Source organism: Phocoena sinus, chromosome 7, assembly GCF_008692025.1.
Source record: "Phocoena sinus isolate mPhoSin1 chromosome 7, mPhoSin1.pri, whole genome shotgun sequence".
Taxonomy (NCBI): domain Eukaryota; kingdom Metazoa; phylum Chordata; class Mammalia; order Artiodactyla; family Phocoenidae; genus Phocoena; species Phocoena sinus.
Genome location: NC_045769.1, coordinates 38,688,789 through 38,706,086, shown reverse-complemented (window position 1 = coordinate 38,706,086; position 17,298 = coordinate 38,688,789). Strand labels below are relative to the sequence as shown.

At 34.6% G+C, this 17,298-nt stretch overlaps 1 protein-coding gene across 4 annotated transcripts in view; it reads right to left on the bottom strand.

The window, feature by feature from the left end:
• PGAP1 (post-GPI attachment to proteins inositol deacylase 1) overlaps window positions 1-17,298 on the bottom strand; it is a 92,146-nt gene that overhangs the window by 39,408 nt on the left and 35,440 nt on the right. For all 4 annotated transcript variants that reach the window (XM_032637422.1, XM_032637421.1, XM_032637420.1 and 1 more), the window contains exons 11-19: window positions 15,874-15,920; window positions 14,827-14,878; window positions 11,003-11,080; window positions 7,073-7,148; window positions 3,274-3,347; window positions 3,115-3,166; window positions 2,563-2,629; window positions 2,031-2,139; window positions 317-355 (exon numbers count right to left, since the gene is read on the bottom strand). In XM_032637422.1, coding sequence (XP_032493313.1) covers window positions 317-355; window positions 2,031-2,139; window positions 2,563-2,629; window positions 3,115-3,166; window positions 3,274-3,347; window positions 7,073-7,148; window positions 11,003-11,080; window positions 14,827-14,878; window positions 15,874-15,920 — 594 coding nt within the window. The remainder of the gene's footprint in view (window positions 1-316; window positions 356-2,030; window positions 2,140-2,562; window positions 2,630-3,114; window positions 3,167-3,273; window positions 3,348-7,072; window positions 7,149-11,002; window positions 11,081-14,826; window positions 14,879-15,873; window positions 15,921-17,298) is intronic.

Genomic DNA, 17,298 nt, shown 5'->3' with positions numbered 1-17,298 from the left:
TTAATTTTCTTGAAAATCAGGAATCAACTTTCATTTTTAGGAAGTATCAAACATGAAAGCATCACCTTAAAGCCAGGGGTGGCCAACTATGGCCTGTATGCCAAGAATGGCTTTCAGATTTTATTAACGTGAGAAAAAGAAGAAAAAAGGAGAAAGAAGAAAAAAGAAGTAGCTGCAGTAGTGGCAGCAGTGGCAAGAGACTATATATGGTCTGCTGAAATACTAATATCTGGTGCTTTACAGAAAACGTTTACAACCCCTGCCTTACAGTTTCTATTCACAAGGCAATAAATAATCGACAAGGAGTCTCTCTTACCTGTCCAAGTATTTGTGAAAAGGAAGTCTTAACTGTCACCTAGTTTAAAACAATTATTAAAAAAAGGTTATTTTCCCTAAACTCTAGTTCACATTTTATTAAACTGAGCACTAAGCATAATCATTAATTTTTTTATAATGATGAACCTAAAGGTACTCAAGATCTTAAAAGAATTCTCTGAACCATCAACATTTAATTTGTATCAACTGTGGTTTTACTGTTCAATATTTTTTTCTGTAATCTAATTCTTTCCCAATTGGATAAATGCTATGATATGTAGTATCATATGATACCGTGATATGTGGTAACCCTTTACTAACTAGAATATTTAATTAATCATAATATCTTATTACCAGATCATACAAGCTAAAGGAATTTATTGAATGATTGAGTCAGAAACTATACGTATGTTTGCTGAAAAATTAAGCAAATATTAATCAACTTACTTATGTAACTCGTACTTTAAAATCTCAAACGTGCAAGCGTATGGTACTAAATATAGTTAAGCTAAACCACTTCTGAGTAAATTTCATAAAAATAGGTTTCACATGATATAATACCAGGAACAAACAGATCACATGTAATAAAATTTGAGCCAAGACAACACTTTAAAAAGAAATTCATCATTAATTATCTCTGCCATAAATATTCCTCTTTTGATATTAGGAAGTCTGGAAAAAGGAAATTCATCTTTCATAGGGAAGTTGTAAAATAACTATATTTTGTCAATACATGGACTTTTAAAAAAAATAAAGTATTTGTAAAAATATGGACATTAAGAGAATGTGCAGTACAGGAAAATTACTAACACAATTCTTTCTATCTCTATAGTAATATTAGAAATATGAAGGCACAAGCTGAAAACCATTATATCCCTGCAAAATCCTTCAATGCTAGAAACAGAAAGCAAGATAACAAAGCATTAATAAATTCCATGAAATCTAAAATAACTCACAATATAGGTCAAACTGAAGCTGGTACGACAGATTATATTCACTTGACCTACCAATTCTAGTTTACCCTAGGAAAGTTAGCTCTAATAAAGAATCCAAATTAAAGCAACTGAGTAGAAATAAGATATTTCACATAAACCAAAACCACCATTGAAATGTATACTTCAAGCACTTAAATCTGGAATCCTTAGAAGCTGGTATGTTCTTATACAAAGAGGAACTCTTTTAGTTCATGAATCTATATGTAAATAAAATGTTACTCTTGAGTCCATTTCCCTTCTCTCAGTGCAAAGAGATCTACCGTGATTGTAAAACAAACCCAACAGCTACTAAACTGCACATATTAATGATTAATAGAGCTTAAAATAATGAGTGAAAATAAGATCCTTAAGCTTATCCAGTAGTGCTGGAGAATATATATCATGCCAGTTACTGCAGTATAGCCATGTCAGCCGATTTCATGAAGTTCTTCAATTTATGGATTCTGGACTTGGGCTTCCAAACTGAGAAGGTTAATCTGCAGTCTCAATTTTTATTTTATTTTCTATTACTTATTAAGATACATACTTTCAATGGTCCAGCTAAGGAAATACTGAGGTGGTGCTAACAGGCAAAATGGAGACTATTTAAAGTATCATAAGTAACTAACTCTCTCATATTAATTGGCTTTCGCATCACCATATATCTGAGGCAAATATAAAAATATATTTCCAGTTTATTCTATAACTAAATCCTAAAAACTAAGCAAACATATAACTTACCTCATATTGACAGTCTGATGATGTATACATTTTTAATAATGCTACATGGCTGTCATTTTCTGGTTGAGCAATATGGAGTTTCACAGAAATTTCTGTGGAAGATGGAACCCTGAAAAGATAAACATCAGTTCTCAAATACAAACTGCTGTGAAATAACCATGGCTAAGTCAATCCTCAGCAAAACACAGTGAAATAACGTAAGGAGGCTAGATGCCACACATGTTATGACACCTTTCCAGTCGTATCACAGCTCCTTTTAGGACACAGAAATTGGGGGAGAGGGTGGAAAGGGGTTCATGTCTGAAGCAAGTAAGGTTTAAATTCTAGATCGCTTAAATAAGAATACTATATGGTATCTTATAATATTATATTATCTTATGGGCACAATGTTACATAAAGGATACCTACATTTTACTAAGAGGCCCTGTAATAATTTCTCTAAAATTTTATTATGATTTAAATAAACAGACTAAGTAGAATATATATTATTCAAAAACAACAAAGTTTAAGGTAAATCCTTTTATATACTTACTGTGCAATGGTTAGTGAATCTTCATAAGACCAGGGAATATGAAGTTTATAGATACTAGTAATTTCTTCTGTGGAAACATAAAGGAAATATGTATTACTAACCTTATGTTACTAAGGTTACTACTATAATACCTATTTACACAATACTCATTTCATTAAAAAATAATCAGTAAGAGTTATATCACACAATAAATTATGGAGATTTACTTAATAATAATGTTTAATTAGACCTACAACAAGATATTAGAGTATATGGGAAGTATAAGAAACTGGAAAAACATTAAACAGCTAAATCTCAATTATTACTACAATAAAACAGCAAGATATACAGTATTTTTAAAACGTGGATATTTAAACTGAAACAGACAAAGATGCTTACTGTTAAGAAAGGGTCTATGTTAAATCCATTTGGAAATATAAACAGCTTTTCTATTATCATATATTTAATATTAATTTACATAAAATATATGGAAAAATAAGTATTACAGAAAATTCAAGTGAAGACCTAATGATTCTTCAAATGACAATACTATTTTTTCAGAAATACACTTACCTTTCACTCCTGAGCACTTGCTTACCACGTTGACTTTAAAAGCTTGGTATATCTAATAGAGTTTGACCACAAAAATTAAAAAAAAAACAAGTTTATAAGTTTGTTTAACTAAACAGTAAAGTAAAATCAAGTCCTGTTATTGTCAAGATAATTAATTACCTGCCCAAAGTTCAGAAGCTCTATATTATAGAACAGGCCACTTGTATTTAATATCACTTTCCTTGAAGACAATCCTATTGAATTAAAAGTACTGTATTACTTAGAATCCCAAAAAAAGTTTTTTTTAAGTACAAAAGTACTGACTGCTTAAACAATGTCTAAAATAATGCCAACAGATTTTTAGCATTAGAAAATAGTTTATAGGTTCTTGCTTTCAGTATGGAGGAGTGAACTCCTAAAAACCCAATCTTCCTTCAATAAATTTTGAACAAAGCATAACATTTATAATGACTTTCAATGACATTTATGTGTTTTAAAAAATCACTACATAGTTCCAATTTCAAAAAGGTATGCTTTCTTGGTAGTTTTTTTTTTTTAACATTTTAATAAAATTTTAAAAATCGCATCCACTTACATGTGAATGCCTTTGGATAAGAATATGCAAATGCAAGTGTTTAGATGCTTCTTTGAAAAGAGAAAACAGTAAGACAAACCACCACTGTGCAATAGACAGAAAAGGCTTGAAATATTTTACCAAGTACATCACTGAAATTCTATTAATTAAAAAATAAATACTGTATGATGTTAAGATTCTGTCAGTCACATTTAGCACCAGTTAAAACACATAACCAGTTTTTTCATAATGTTGCATTATCATAACTATATTATAGGATGTATACTTGGAGTTAAGAAAAAAAAGACTTAGGAAATTTTATCAACATGTAAACAAATTTGCTAAGTACAAGGTGTACCATTAATCTGTGATTAATAAATCACTTTTAAAACACAATGCTAACTTACACATTCAACTACAAACCATTTTAATAAGTACCTAATGTAACCAATATTTTAAAATACAGCACTGAATTTAAGGCACCACAAAATGAACAATAGGAGAAAAACTAGTAAATATGAAGTATACTTCACATTCTACTTAATCTAATTTAAAATACAATTCACTGTGGTACCCTTCTTCACAAGTAAGATGGTCTAACTTTTGGGTGTTTAAAAAATTCTAACAGGAGTTAAGAAATAATTTAAAATTTTGCTTTCCACTATGGCAAAAGGGAAATCAGAAGCTGAACACTTTACTAATTAAAAAAAAATTTTGTTTTAGCCTGACTCACACCTTGAAGATTTTAGAAAGAACATCATTATTAAAATCTTGGGGCTTCCCTGGTGGCGCAGTGGTTGAGAGTCCGCCTGCCGATGCAGGGGACACGGGTTCGTGCCCCGGTCCGGGAGGATCCCGCGTGCCACGGAGCGGCTGGGCCCGTGAGCCATGGCCGCTGAGCCTGCGCGTCCGAAGCCAGTGCTCCGCAGCGGCAGAGGCCACAACAGTGAGAGGCCCGCATACCGCAAAAAAACAAAAACAAAACCAAAATGTTGATAGGTCCATTTGGAAGATTGTTTAACATCAACAAATAAGCCACAAGTGTTCGATTGTATTATAATTTAAAATGTGAGACATTCACCAGTAATCAAAGCATAAACTTGCCTGAATGTTCTCACTTTTAAAACAGTTCAAGTCTTAATTTATTATTAAATCTAAGATATCAAAAGTATTGGTGGACATCAGTTACATACTATTGTCAGAGTATATTTTAGCAACAATAAAATTTTCATTTTGTCACCTGAAGAAATCAAGACCCATTTTTCTTTTAATAGATTAACTTTAAAATTGCTTAGCATATTCCAGAAGCACCTATATCCATTATGTCTACGAAAGCAGTTTCCTATCCTTATACAGTATTAATCAGTTTAGCTGAGCATAAATTAAAACAAGGAGAATTTGCCTCTATGAACATGGAATTGAATATGGTATGTGTAATCATGGAGTCACAATTACAAAAATTTGAGCTAGGGAGGGTAGATCTCTTATTTTATAAGCTTGCTATTTTTAATGAGGTAGGTGGTTTACAGTTGTCATTTCTGTATTGTTCTGTGTATTCTTCAACCAAAAAAAAAAAATAAAAAGGTGGGGGAAGGATAAAAATCTTAAAGGAAGTTTCCTCTCTCAAGTAACAGATTCTTTTCACGAATGGAATACAAAAGAAAAATATTGAAAAAAACTGGGCCTGGGCATGCCAAAAGAGCACAAGAGCCAACTTAACAAGAGCTCCCAACATCCAAAGCTGAAGCAACTTAAGCCAAAAAAAAAAGTAACAATAATATTCCATTATATCCCAATAAATAAAATAAATATCCATAAGTCCATAGTGACATAAATAAAAAATGAATAAATGGGGGAAAAGGGACAACTTTTCCTTAGGAAGAATTCCAATAATTATAGAATGCCAGTAATAATTGCTTCAGACTAGATAAACCAATGGATGCCAAAATTAGTGGGTTATTTTGAAGAAAAACAGGACACTTACACATTCTCAAAGTATCTCCCCCAAGATATTTATTAATCACAAAGAGAAAAGCAAAGCAGTAACTTTACAGTGGAGAAACCTGGCAGACAACACATTAACCAAGAAGTGATCAAGGTCCACATCATTAGTAATTAGACACAGTGACATCATGTATCCTCTGATATGATACACTGAGAAGTTCACATTGCTCCTGTGATATTCTTGCCCAAAATGCATAACCTCAATCTAATTATAAAAAAGCATTAGACAAAGCCAAATAGAGAGATGTTCTACAAAATAACTGGCCAATACTCTTCAAGGGCCTCAAAGTTATAAAAGACAAAGGAAGACTGAGGAACTATCAAAGATCAGAGGAAACTAGGGATATGACAACTAAATGCAATATGGGAACCTGGAGAACACTGGTGGAAAATCCAATGAAAACCAAATAAAACTGTAGTTAACAGTATTGTACCAGTGCTAATTTCTTAGTTTTGACAATTTTATCGTTTATGTTAAGGTGAATGAGAGCTATGTGGGAACTCTACTCTTTCTGTGATTTTTCTGTAAGTCTAAAATTATTTCAAAATAAAATTTAAAGGAATAGTTAGTTATGTGTATGTTACCACAACAAAAAAAAAAGGGAAATATTTAGAGCAATCTTGAAACCTTCAGACAGCAGGTAGTAATTTATATCTTAGAATAAACCTTTCATAAAAAGGGCCTATATGTAGTATAAGTTCATGTGAAAACACATACACACAGACAATTACCTGCAAATGTATATGATCATGGATAAGTTTATTTTAAAGTTCATTTCTGGGACTTCTCTCATGGTCCAGGGCTAAAGAATCCGCCTTACAACGTAGGGGACGTGGGTTCGATCCCTGGTCAGGGAACTAAGATCCCACATGCCGTGGAGCAACTAAGCCCACGCACCACAACTGCTGAGCTCGCATGCCTCAACTGGAGAGCACACATACTGCAAACTACAGAGCCCACACGCTCTGGAACCTGTGTGCCACAGCTACAGAGCCCACGTGCCCTGGAGCCTGCACACCACAACTAGAGAGAGAAAACCCACACGCCACAACTAGAGAGAAGACCGTGTACCACAACGAAGAGCCTGGGCGCCGCAACGAAAGATCCTGCGTGCTGCAACTAAGACCCAACGTGGCCAAAAATAAATGAAATAAATAAATAATAAATATTTAAATAAAGTCTATTAAAAAAAATAAGGTTCATTTCTCAGAAAATGATTGCTGGCCCAGTTAAAAATCAAACCACTGAGCCATATCACGTGGTTATTCTAAGAACTACACTTGAAATACACAAAAACACTTAATGTTAGGGCTCTGCATTATTGCAACTAACTGGCAAAATAAATCAACACTCTTAAAAATAGAAGCAATTCTTAAGATTTCCAAAATCAAAGTACTTACCAAAGGAAAAAAGATGAGTTACAGGAAGCTGTATGGATCTTGTCTCTTTTTTAAAGAATTCACAATCTACAACAAACTGGAATATAAAACATTGATTTATAAGGAAAAAATAGAAATAAATTTGTAGTAAAATATCTTCACTTGATATCTGAGTAGAAAACAAAAATCTATAAACTTCAGTTTTGAAGAAGGTATTATCTATTATCTATCACACTCTAACCCTGGTTATATTTAGGGGGCATGAATTCCTCAAGGAGAGATGCTAAGCTAAGAGAATTTGGTGACAAAGCTTAACTTAATAGATAAATTATTAGAGGGTCATTTCTGTAAGAGCAGATGCACAGCAAAGTCTTCTTGCAGCTAGTTTTAGGTGTTTATAGAAGAGGGACCATAAATGATGGATCAAAGCATTAAGAGCCAAGATTAACTCAAGATAATTAAGAATTTAGGTAATATATCTCTGAATTCTTTCATACTCAAAAAGAAATGTGATTTTGTTACATATTTTCAAAAACTGCATATTTAGTATGTTTCAGCAGTCTAATTAGACTACAAAAGGCTTTTGGAGACATACTGCCATTCATCTACAGATGGCTAATGTTATTCATGTAAGATTATTTCAGGCTAAACAGAGATTATAATAAATGGGAGAGAGATTCACTATGTACAAAGGAAAAAAAAACACTATCTCAAAAAAAGTGAACTTAAATGTGACATCTGCATCACTGCAATCTCTGTAATGGCATTTCTTATCTAATAACATTTCTACAGTGGCATAACGAACCTTGCTCTCAGCTGTCTACAATAAGAACAGTTTCATTAAAACCATTTCCACAATCCAACCAAATTACTCTGATCTATTTATATGAGCTGAGGAAGAAATTAATCCGATGCCTAACTGTAGCTAGCAAGTAGTTTGCTGTCTACAATAAGTGGAAAGTCAGTGGGGTCTATCCTAGGCTTTTCCAGTAACTACACCTTGGATTGTATTTTAAGCTGTGTTATGTTGTTTGCCTCTTGGGTGGAGTTTTGACTGTTTTTGAAAATGAAAAACAGATGAGGGAAAATGCTATTAGAATGTACACACACGAGGGAATAAAAGAAAAAAACTAAGGGGCTCTGCTTTTATTTTTCCCTCTTTAATTAGAAGGCAAAGAACACTGTCAGATATTTTCACTACAGAAAACAGCTGTTATAGAGAAATCATTTATTAAACAGGATAATTCATTATATTTTTACAAGTATCTTTGGGTGACACATTGCCTGAGACAGGGAAGCAATTTTAAATCACTTCAACAGGTATTTAAAATAATACAACTTTTATTATTGCTTTAAAAATTCGGCCATTTCTTTATGGAATAAACCCTTACCCAAAAAAGAAAGAATTCAAGAGTCTGTCTCTGAAATATACAATGTAAGTAAATTTCTAATGGACTTAACTATTTTGTTTTCCGTCATCAAAAAATGCAAGTAATATCCATATTTACACTTGGAAAACTATATTAAGATGATTAGTTGACTTAAGAAAATTTTGAACTGCCTATTTAAATATATGTATCCTGGGCTTCCCTGGTGGTGCAGTGGTTGAGAGTCCACCTGCCGATGCAGGGGACGCGGGTTCGTGCCCCGGTCTGGGAGGGTCCCACATGCCGCGGAGCGGCTGGGCCCGTGAGCCATGGCCACTGAGCCTGTGCGTCCGGAGCTTGTGCTCTGCAACGGGAGAGGCCACAACGGTGGGGGGTCCACGTGCCGCAGGAAAAAAAAAAAAAAAAATATATATATATATACATTTAAATATATGTATCCTTCTGATGATGGGCTATAACAGACACATAAAAATTATGAAAGGCCTAAGTTACCATCCTTGTGAGACTGGGTTTGCAACACTAGAGTCAGCAGTGTTACTCTCCAAAGAGCGTTAAGACACATTAAGTATTTATTAGGCCACTAAGACTGGCTATTCGCTAAACGCTCATTAATTTCTTGGAATAACCAAGGAAGCCCTTTCCAAGTTTGGGAAGATGTTAAATTCATTCAAAACCAACTTACCTGAAAGAAAAACCCTTAAAGAGAGCTTTTAGTATTGAAGATGCTGAATTACCTCTCACTTGAGCTAAGCAAAACAAAACAATGAATCCATTATAAGGTACTCGTGAGACTCAATCTTTGAGACTTCTCCTAACTACATCCCCTTTTCTTTTTTCCTTTAAATTTTCCTATGATATTGGCCCCAAATCTCATTAACTTTCTCATTCAAGAAACACTTTTTTGAGCATTTATGTGGTAGTCACTAAAGGTTGAGGATGCAAAGTAGAGTAAAACCTATCTGGTCCTTACTCTGAATGAATTCATACTATGGTGATGGCAATAAAGACGTAAACAAATAAATTATAACTTGGTATAATATAGTCCTCAAAGAAGTTATAAACAAAATATCCTGGGAATAAGTAAGAGGTTACTGGAGTAGTCTAGAAAAGGAAAACAAGGGACACTTCGGCTAGATCTTGAAGGGTAAGTTTGCTGGGTGAAATGTGGAAAGGGGAGTAGAGGGTCTTTTACCTCCATCATCTTCTTTCCCTGCCTACTTCTCTCAAAAATCACCATCCTTTTATTTCTACTCCCACTTCACTAGTACAAGCTTTCATAATCCTATATGAGGTGCCGGTTCTCTCTTTTTCTAATCTATCCTATACCATAAATAGATTCATTTTCCAAAATAAATAGCTCTGATCCCATTACTACTATGGTGAAAAATCTTTCACTTCCCTACTGACTCCTGAATTCTATGAAGTCCTGAATCTTCCAATCAAGGCCCTCCAGAATATGGCCATTAACTACTTTTCCAGACTTTTCTTCCACTGCTATTCTACCCATGGTAGCCATCCTTTTAAAACTACTATTTACTTATTCACTATTTTCCAAACGTACTCTACACTGTCCATGTTTGGATCTTACTATTTCTTTGTCTCAGCAGTGCTGTTTATTGTAACTTTCTGCAATGATGTTACTATTGAGCATCTGGAATGTGGCTAATACAACTAAGGAACTGAATTTTTACTTTAATTTTAATTAATTTAAATTTAAATCGCTACATGTGCTAGCGGCTCCTATATTAGATATCCCAGGTCTAGAATATTCATTCTACCTATAAAAACCCTAACTATCCTTTAAGGCAATTTTAAATATCACCTCATAATAATGCCTTTTTTTATTTCATCAATCAGAGATATCTCCCCCTTTAACACTTTTCATGGATTTGCTATATTGATTTTTTTAATACATTTTGGATAACTCTTTCATTCTCACCCTTTCCCTGGCCACCAAATATATTTCTCTCCCGCTGCCCAACAGTATCCAGCTTTTTGAGAACAGGGTTCATGTCTTTCTCATTTGTGTGTCTCCTATAATTCCTGGCACATAGTCTTGCACGTAAGAGAGTACTCAATAATTAACAGATTTTGGGGCTTCCCTGGTGGCGCAGTGGTTGAGAGTCCGCCTGCCAATGCAGGGGGCACGGGTTTGTGCCCTGGTCCGGGAAGATCCCACGTGCCGCGGAGCGGCTGGGCCCGTGAGCCATGGCCGCTGAGCCTGCGTGTCCGGAGCCTGTGCTCCACAACGGGAGAGGCCACAACAGTGAGAGGCCCGCGTACCGCAAAAACAAAAACAAAAAGAAAAACAAATAATTAACAGATTTTGAAAGACTGATAAAGTAGAACTAATTCCCACTTGAAACAAAGAGACTTGGATTTATTCTGCTTAGTTCAAGTTAGAGTAGATGATCCTAATGCTTTAAACAGTCTTAGGGGGATCACCAACCTGGCCACTGTTTCAGATAAGCCCTAAGCTGAAGAATTCATCAAAAAATAATTTTAAATATTTAGCATGAGTATCCCCAAAACATTCTGAAAACAACCTTAATTTGTTTGTTACCTTACTTCCATGAATAGATGGTACATAAACAACAAGATGAGACAAAGATGGATAGTCTTGAAGTCTTAACGTCAGAGACTAAAAAAGGATGAAAAAAAGCTGATTTTATTTCTCAGGATATATAGAGCTTAAAGCATGTTAAAAGAAAGATAAATTACAAACATTTATTTCTTACCTAGTAAGTCATGAAAAAACTGACTTCAAACTTTATGCTCAGTACTTCATAAAATGCCCATGTTTACATTTTCAGGTCAATGAGCCTGCTGAAGGTCAAATTTCTAATAATTATGTAAATATGGACTGCCAAAAATATTCCTTGAACTGTATCCCTTCATGTAAGATAAATGACATTTAACATTAAATTTAATTATTTTACATAATTATTTCCAGATTTGATGTTTCTTACAATTTATCTACTTGTTTTGTATAATGTTACAGTATGATTTCTACAGTTATCTTGGTAGTATATGACAAACAGCATTCAATAGTTGATGAACGAATGGATGCTCAATATGATGGAAGAATTGCAACTTAATCTCAAATGATTCTGATCTAGCCCAAGTAATAAACAGTTGCTGGCTAATGATGTGTATGAACATCATTCCCTGGAACTTATTCAGTAAGTGACATGAACACAGTAAGGCAAATAATGCACCTCACCAAATGAGCATCTATTCCTTTCTTAAAACTAAAGACCTTATCTTACAGTCCACATTTTGAAGAATGAACAGATTGGAGACTGGTCTACCTAATGACAACCCAGGCCACCAAATACAGTTTTCAAGTCTTTTATTTTTTTTTCCTGACAGTAGATGTGGCGGGGGTGTGAGTAGTTATATGCTGTGACAATCCGTGTACATTAAGAAATTTCTGCACTTAATACTCTCCACCGTTCTTCCGAAGCACCAATGTGGGCAAGTTGGATAGAGGTTCTAAAGAGAACTGTCAACGAGTGGTCCTCAAACAACCTGACCAGATTCACCTGGGAGTGCTTGTTAAACTCCTGGACTGCACCTCAACTTGGTCAGCAAAGTCTCTGCAACACACTTACATATTCCAATGTAAATTAAAGGGCCTTAAGAGAGCCACAGAAACCAAAGTTAAAGGCAACTGAAACCAACCAGACAGGTGGTAGACAATATGAAAGATAAATTAATTAGAAAGAACCATGGTTACTCTGTGTAGCTATCCACTGAGAACTTTTATTTATTCTCAAGAATAATTTTTTCCCTCAAGAATTTTTTTTTTAGGATCAGAATACTTTAAAACGATATCAGTGTGTCAAAATACATTTACTTATAAAGTTAAGTTCCCATATAGTTACAATGTCAGTAGGAATTTGGGAAGATAATATTCATGAAATTGTTACACTGACAGGTAAGGTTAATATGAAGTTTGGAAATTTTTCAGTGTTTTAAGGGTAAAATGACCTTAATGCTGAGGCAACACACACAGAAAATCAAACACCAGCGTTTGAATGTCAGAAACCCTTCAAGTTCTGCTGCTGTGTGTAGGGCAAAGCTGTGGTGTTCAAGTATGATCTAGGCACAATAGTGACTAGGTAATTTTTCTCATTAACTTAGATTTCTTTTCAAAGTTAATTGTTTTGTTTGTTTTTAGCAATAAGTCCATTTGGGCTTACCCAATTGTTGGTCTGCTGTGGTTTCTGTCTTCATTGTTCCATGACAGAAAAGTTCCATATGACTGATACTGTTAAGGCTCTAAACCGAATTTACAAGTGCTTTGCTGGAGGATTCCGTCTATTTATTAACAGTTCAGTCATCAGAGGTGCCAAAGGTGGTATGACCCTCATCTTACATTACCTTTGTTGAGATGATATAAATATGAATAAAACCCACAAGATTTTTTCACTTCAATCTTTCCTTTCCCTTCAACTTCATAGCAAAATAATTTTGTGTACTTTTTATAAATGGGCTAACACACATATATATATAATTTTGATTTTCATTACAATGGAAAAGTTTATTTGCATTTAATAATTATAATCCTTTTCAACTGAGAATGCTTAAGATAGCAGAGTATTATAATCCTCATTTTCTAACTTTTCTCTTCCAGTTTTCCCTCTAAATTCCAGTAGGCTTTTAATGCCGCCTGGCACTTTCTTCTAGTATCCACTATAAAAAAGTAAGCAGCTGGAGCTTCCCTGGTGGCGCAGTGGTGAAGAATCTGCCTGCCAATGCAGGGGACACGGGTTCAAGCCCTGGTCCGGGAAGATCCCACATGCCACGGAGCAACTAAGCCCATGTACAACTACTAAAGCCTGCGTGCCTAGAGCCCATGCTCCAAAACAAAGAGAAGCCCCCGCAATGAGAAACCCACGCACTGCAACGAAGAGTAGCCCCCACTCGCCTCAACTAGAGAAAGCCCGCGCACAGCAACGAAGACCCAACGCAGCCGAAAATAAAATAAATACAAGAAATAAATTAAAAAAAAAAAGTAAGCAGCTGGAAGAACTTGTTCTACTACTCAGCCAGCTGTTTCTTACACTTAGAGAAAACAACACAGGGGTCTAGAACTAGACGAATACATTGTTAAATCTTTGAGACTTAAAAAAAAAAAAAGGATATTATGATTTAAGAAATAATTTTTAAAAAATAGTAGCAAAGTAACATTTTATTGGGTTTTTTATGATTTATTTCTTCCTAACTCTTAAATTACAGACTGGAAAGGATATCCAAACTGGAAATTCAAGGAAATATTTAATATATCTTATGAATGATTGATCAGTAAGTATACCCTAATACTTCTGTTTTTGCTTTGCTCCTGCCTAGACAGTTAGGATAGAACTAGTGAGAGACCTTAAAAATGTTCTTATGAGTCAAATCACTTATGTGTCTTATCAATACAAAGCCATATGAATGAACATGCACAAAGTAAGACTGACCAAGGTGACACAAAAAATAACTGCAATCATTCCAAAGTCAAGTGTAAGTGACTTGCAATTATTCATCCTGTCATCATTCCTCTCATTGGTATAGGACAGAGTTGACTAAACATACAGATAAATAAACATTCATGAGCACAAATAACTAACTGGAGTTGGGAGATGATCGGGACCAACCAGAGGACTTCACATTCAACCCTATGAATATAGTATTCATCATGACAATATATTCTAAAGTATAGATTTACTTGAAGACTAAAAACTATCAACTCTGGCATATGACTATCAGTTATGATAAATACAATTTGAAAATTAGAACAGTATTTTCATCAAATTTTAGAACCGTTTTATTTTCTCAACAATAGATTTTGTGAGTGTGCAAATTAGCCTTTTGTAAAGATGTGCTGACCTACCACAGTTGCTTAAGGAAATCATTAACAATTATTAAATAAATTCCATGGAGTACTATATAAAAGTAAATAGTTACTGAAGCGCTTAACCACAAATGATACTGAAACTGAAAATTGCTTTGTGTCTTTTTGAGATGCTTACTTCCCTACTGTAGGTCCTCCCCAAAATGAATTCTGAGTATATTCAACTTAATATTTTAAAACAGACCATTCCAAACAAACCCTCAAATTGAATCTTAAAAATTTATCTATCTCTTAGTATGATGCTATAACATATAGATTTAATTTTATTTCGGATTGATGACTTATAGTTTTCACCTCTGAAAGCTAAAAAATAATTGCATGTTATTCTCCATTAAATGTATTTCCAGAGAAAATATTTCTAAAATGTATATTAGCAAATTTCAAGTTTATTTAATACCTAGAATTAATCAAAGACCATACTGTACATGCCTATATGCTCAAATATTTTTTCACCTGGATATTAACATTCTAAATCCACAATTTACCTTAATTGTTGGCAGCAGTTCAGCTTTCCATGATAAATCAACCCCTTGCCGGCTTGGAAATAAATACGAAAATATAATTAAAGGACAAATATATTAAAGTATTATAAATTAAAAATGAGCTTCAGAGCAAAAAGAAACCATCTATAGACCTACCAAAGACAGTTCTAATGAACTCAAGTCTAATAGGTCTAACACAATACACTTTATCCACATAGTCCTTTGGGGAACAAAATGTAGTTTTTCCGAGCAAGCAACTATCAATGTTTGCAAAAATTACTAGTATGTTAATTTTCTTTATTTTTAATTTTAAAATCAATACTATAATTTAGTTTAGTAGGAAAATGAGCTTAAGAATATCTGAAGTGGGACTTCCCTGGTGGCACAGTGGTTAAGAATCCTCCTGCCAATACAGGGGACACAGGTTCGATCCCTGGTCCAGAAGATCCCACATGCTGAGAAGCAAATAAGCCCGTGTGCCACAACTACTGAGCCTGCGCTATAGAGCCCGCAAGCTACAACTACTGAAGCCCGTGCGCCTAGAGTCCGTGCTCCACAACAAGAGAAGCCACTGCAATGAGAAGCTGGCACACCAAAACGAAGAATAGCCCCCACTCACTGCAACTAGAGAAAACCCGCACGCAGCAACAAACACCCAACACAGCCATAAAGAAATAAATTTATATTAAAAAGAAAAAAGCAAACTGTTAAGCTTTAAAAAAAAAAAAATCTGGGGCTTCCCTGGTGGCGCAGTGGTTGAGAGTCCGGCGCAATGGTTGAGAGTCTGCCTGCCGATGCAGGGGACACGGGTTCGTGTCCCGGTCCAGGAAGATCCCACATGCTGCGGAGCGGCTGGGCCTGTGAGCCATGGCCGCTGAGCTTGTGCATCCGGAGCCTGTGCTCCGCAACGGGAGAGGCCACAGCAGTGAGAGGCCCGCGTACCGCAAAAAAAAAAAAAAAAAAAAAATCTGAAGCTATTCTGAAAGTGTGATTTGAGTATATCTTATGTTGAGAAAAATGAACAGAGGGCCTTATGTTCAAAACACTTACCACATAGAAGTGCTGTTTATGCAGCCAAAAATCCAGCTATTTGTATCCTATTGATTAATAACACAAAATAAAACACACTAAATATTGTAGAAAATAATTATATAAAACAGGCATTTCACTGTTTATGATAGGGTCAGTAGGCACAATGGAAACATAAAATAACAACTTATTGTTTAGAAATGTATTCAAAATATTCTCAAAAGTCAAACAGGTCAAGGTGAAGCAAAGAAGTCTAATGTCAACATAGACAGGTAAAGCAAGTAACCTGGAGCAGCAGTATGAGAGAGTAACCTGATAGGTTATCTCTCCACAGCATACTGTTAAGCAATTTTCATTTCTGAACCAACACTTTTAGAGTTCAGCAATGTCCACACTTTAATTAGGTACTTACATAGAAAGTAACCTATATTTTAACAAAACTAGAAGAGAACAACTAGAGGTAGACTTTCACACAAACAGAAAAAAAAAAAAAAAATCCAGAGCCAAGTAATTAAAAATAATCTAAGTACAGCTTTTTAGTTTATCATTTAAGTTCTCATTTGATTACTAGGCAGATAACTTTTATGCAACTGAGAATGTGCTTGGATTGAAGCACAATTCCAAGGGTTTAAGACTAAAAGCTAGTTGTTACTTTACTAGCGCAGATTGGGAATGCTGCAGAGATGGTTGTGGTATTTTAACAATATTATGTATTCAGCTTCAGTCATTTAAAAGCAGTATGACCCAAGATCTTCACTCTAACTTTTAATGAAGTAGTAAGAGCAATGCTCCAAGATCTAACGATCCAACTACTGAAATCCTACCAGGGCATAAGAGAATGAGAAACACTGCTGAGACAGCTACATATATTTTTCCTTAGTATACAGACAGGACAATAAAAATATCAATCCTTTCATTCAATTAATATTTATAAAGTCCATTCCAGGGCCAAGGAATTATGCTAAGCCCTCAAGAAAAATGATGAATCAAGCAGACATAGCCTCTGCCCTCATCAAGCTTAAATAAAATTTTAAGATATTTTTCAAGAATTCAAAAAAGCAAGCTGAAAGAAAACAAACACAATGTGGTATTTCTCTACTCTCCACTGCTGGCAAAATACTTCAGTAAACTCTTTTATCAGTTACTTGTGTTTACCAGAACAACCACGTGACATTATAAAGCAAGGCAACAGAACAGATCTGCATAGCCTAGACAAAGAGAATCTAGCAACCTCTCAAGATCCAACTCACTTTTGTAATAGGTTTTTGCAGTTATTGCAACTCAAAAGACAGCCCTTATGAAAATTGCCAATACTGCACACTACTTACTTTGGTGTCTAGGGAATTCTGATTCATTCACTAACAGACTGAATAAAGTATTATTCAAATCCACCCTAAAACACCATGTTGTTATAACCTAGAAGGTGTCAAAGAACAATTTCAGGTC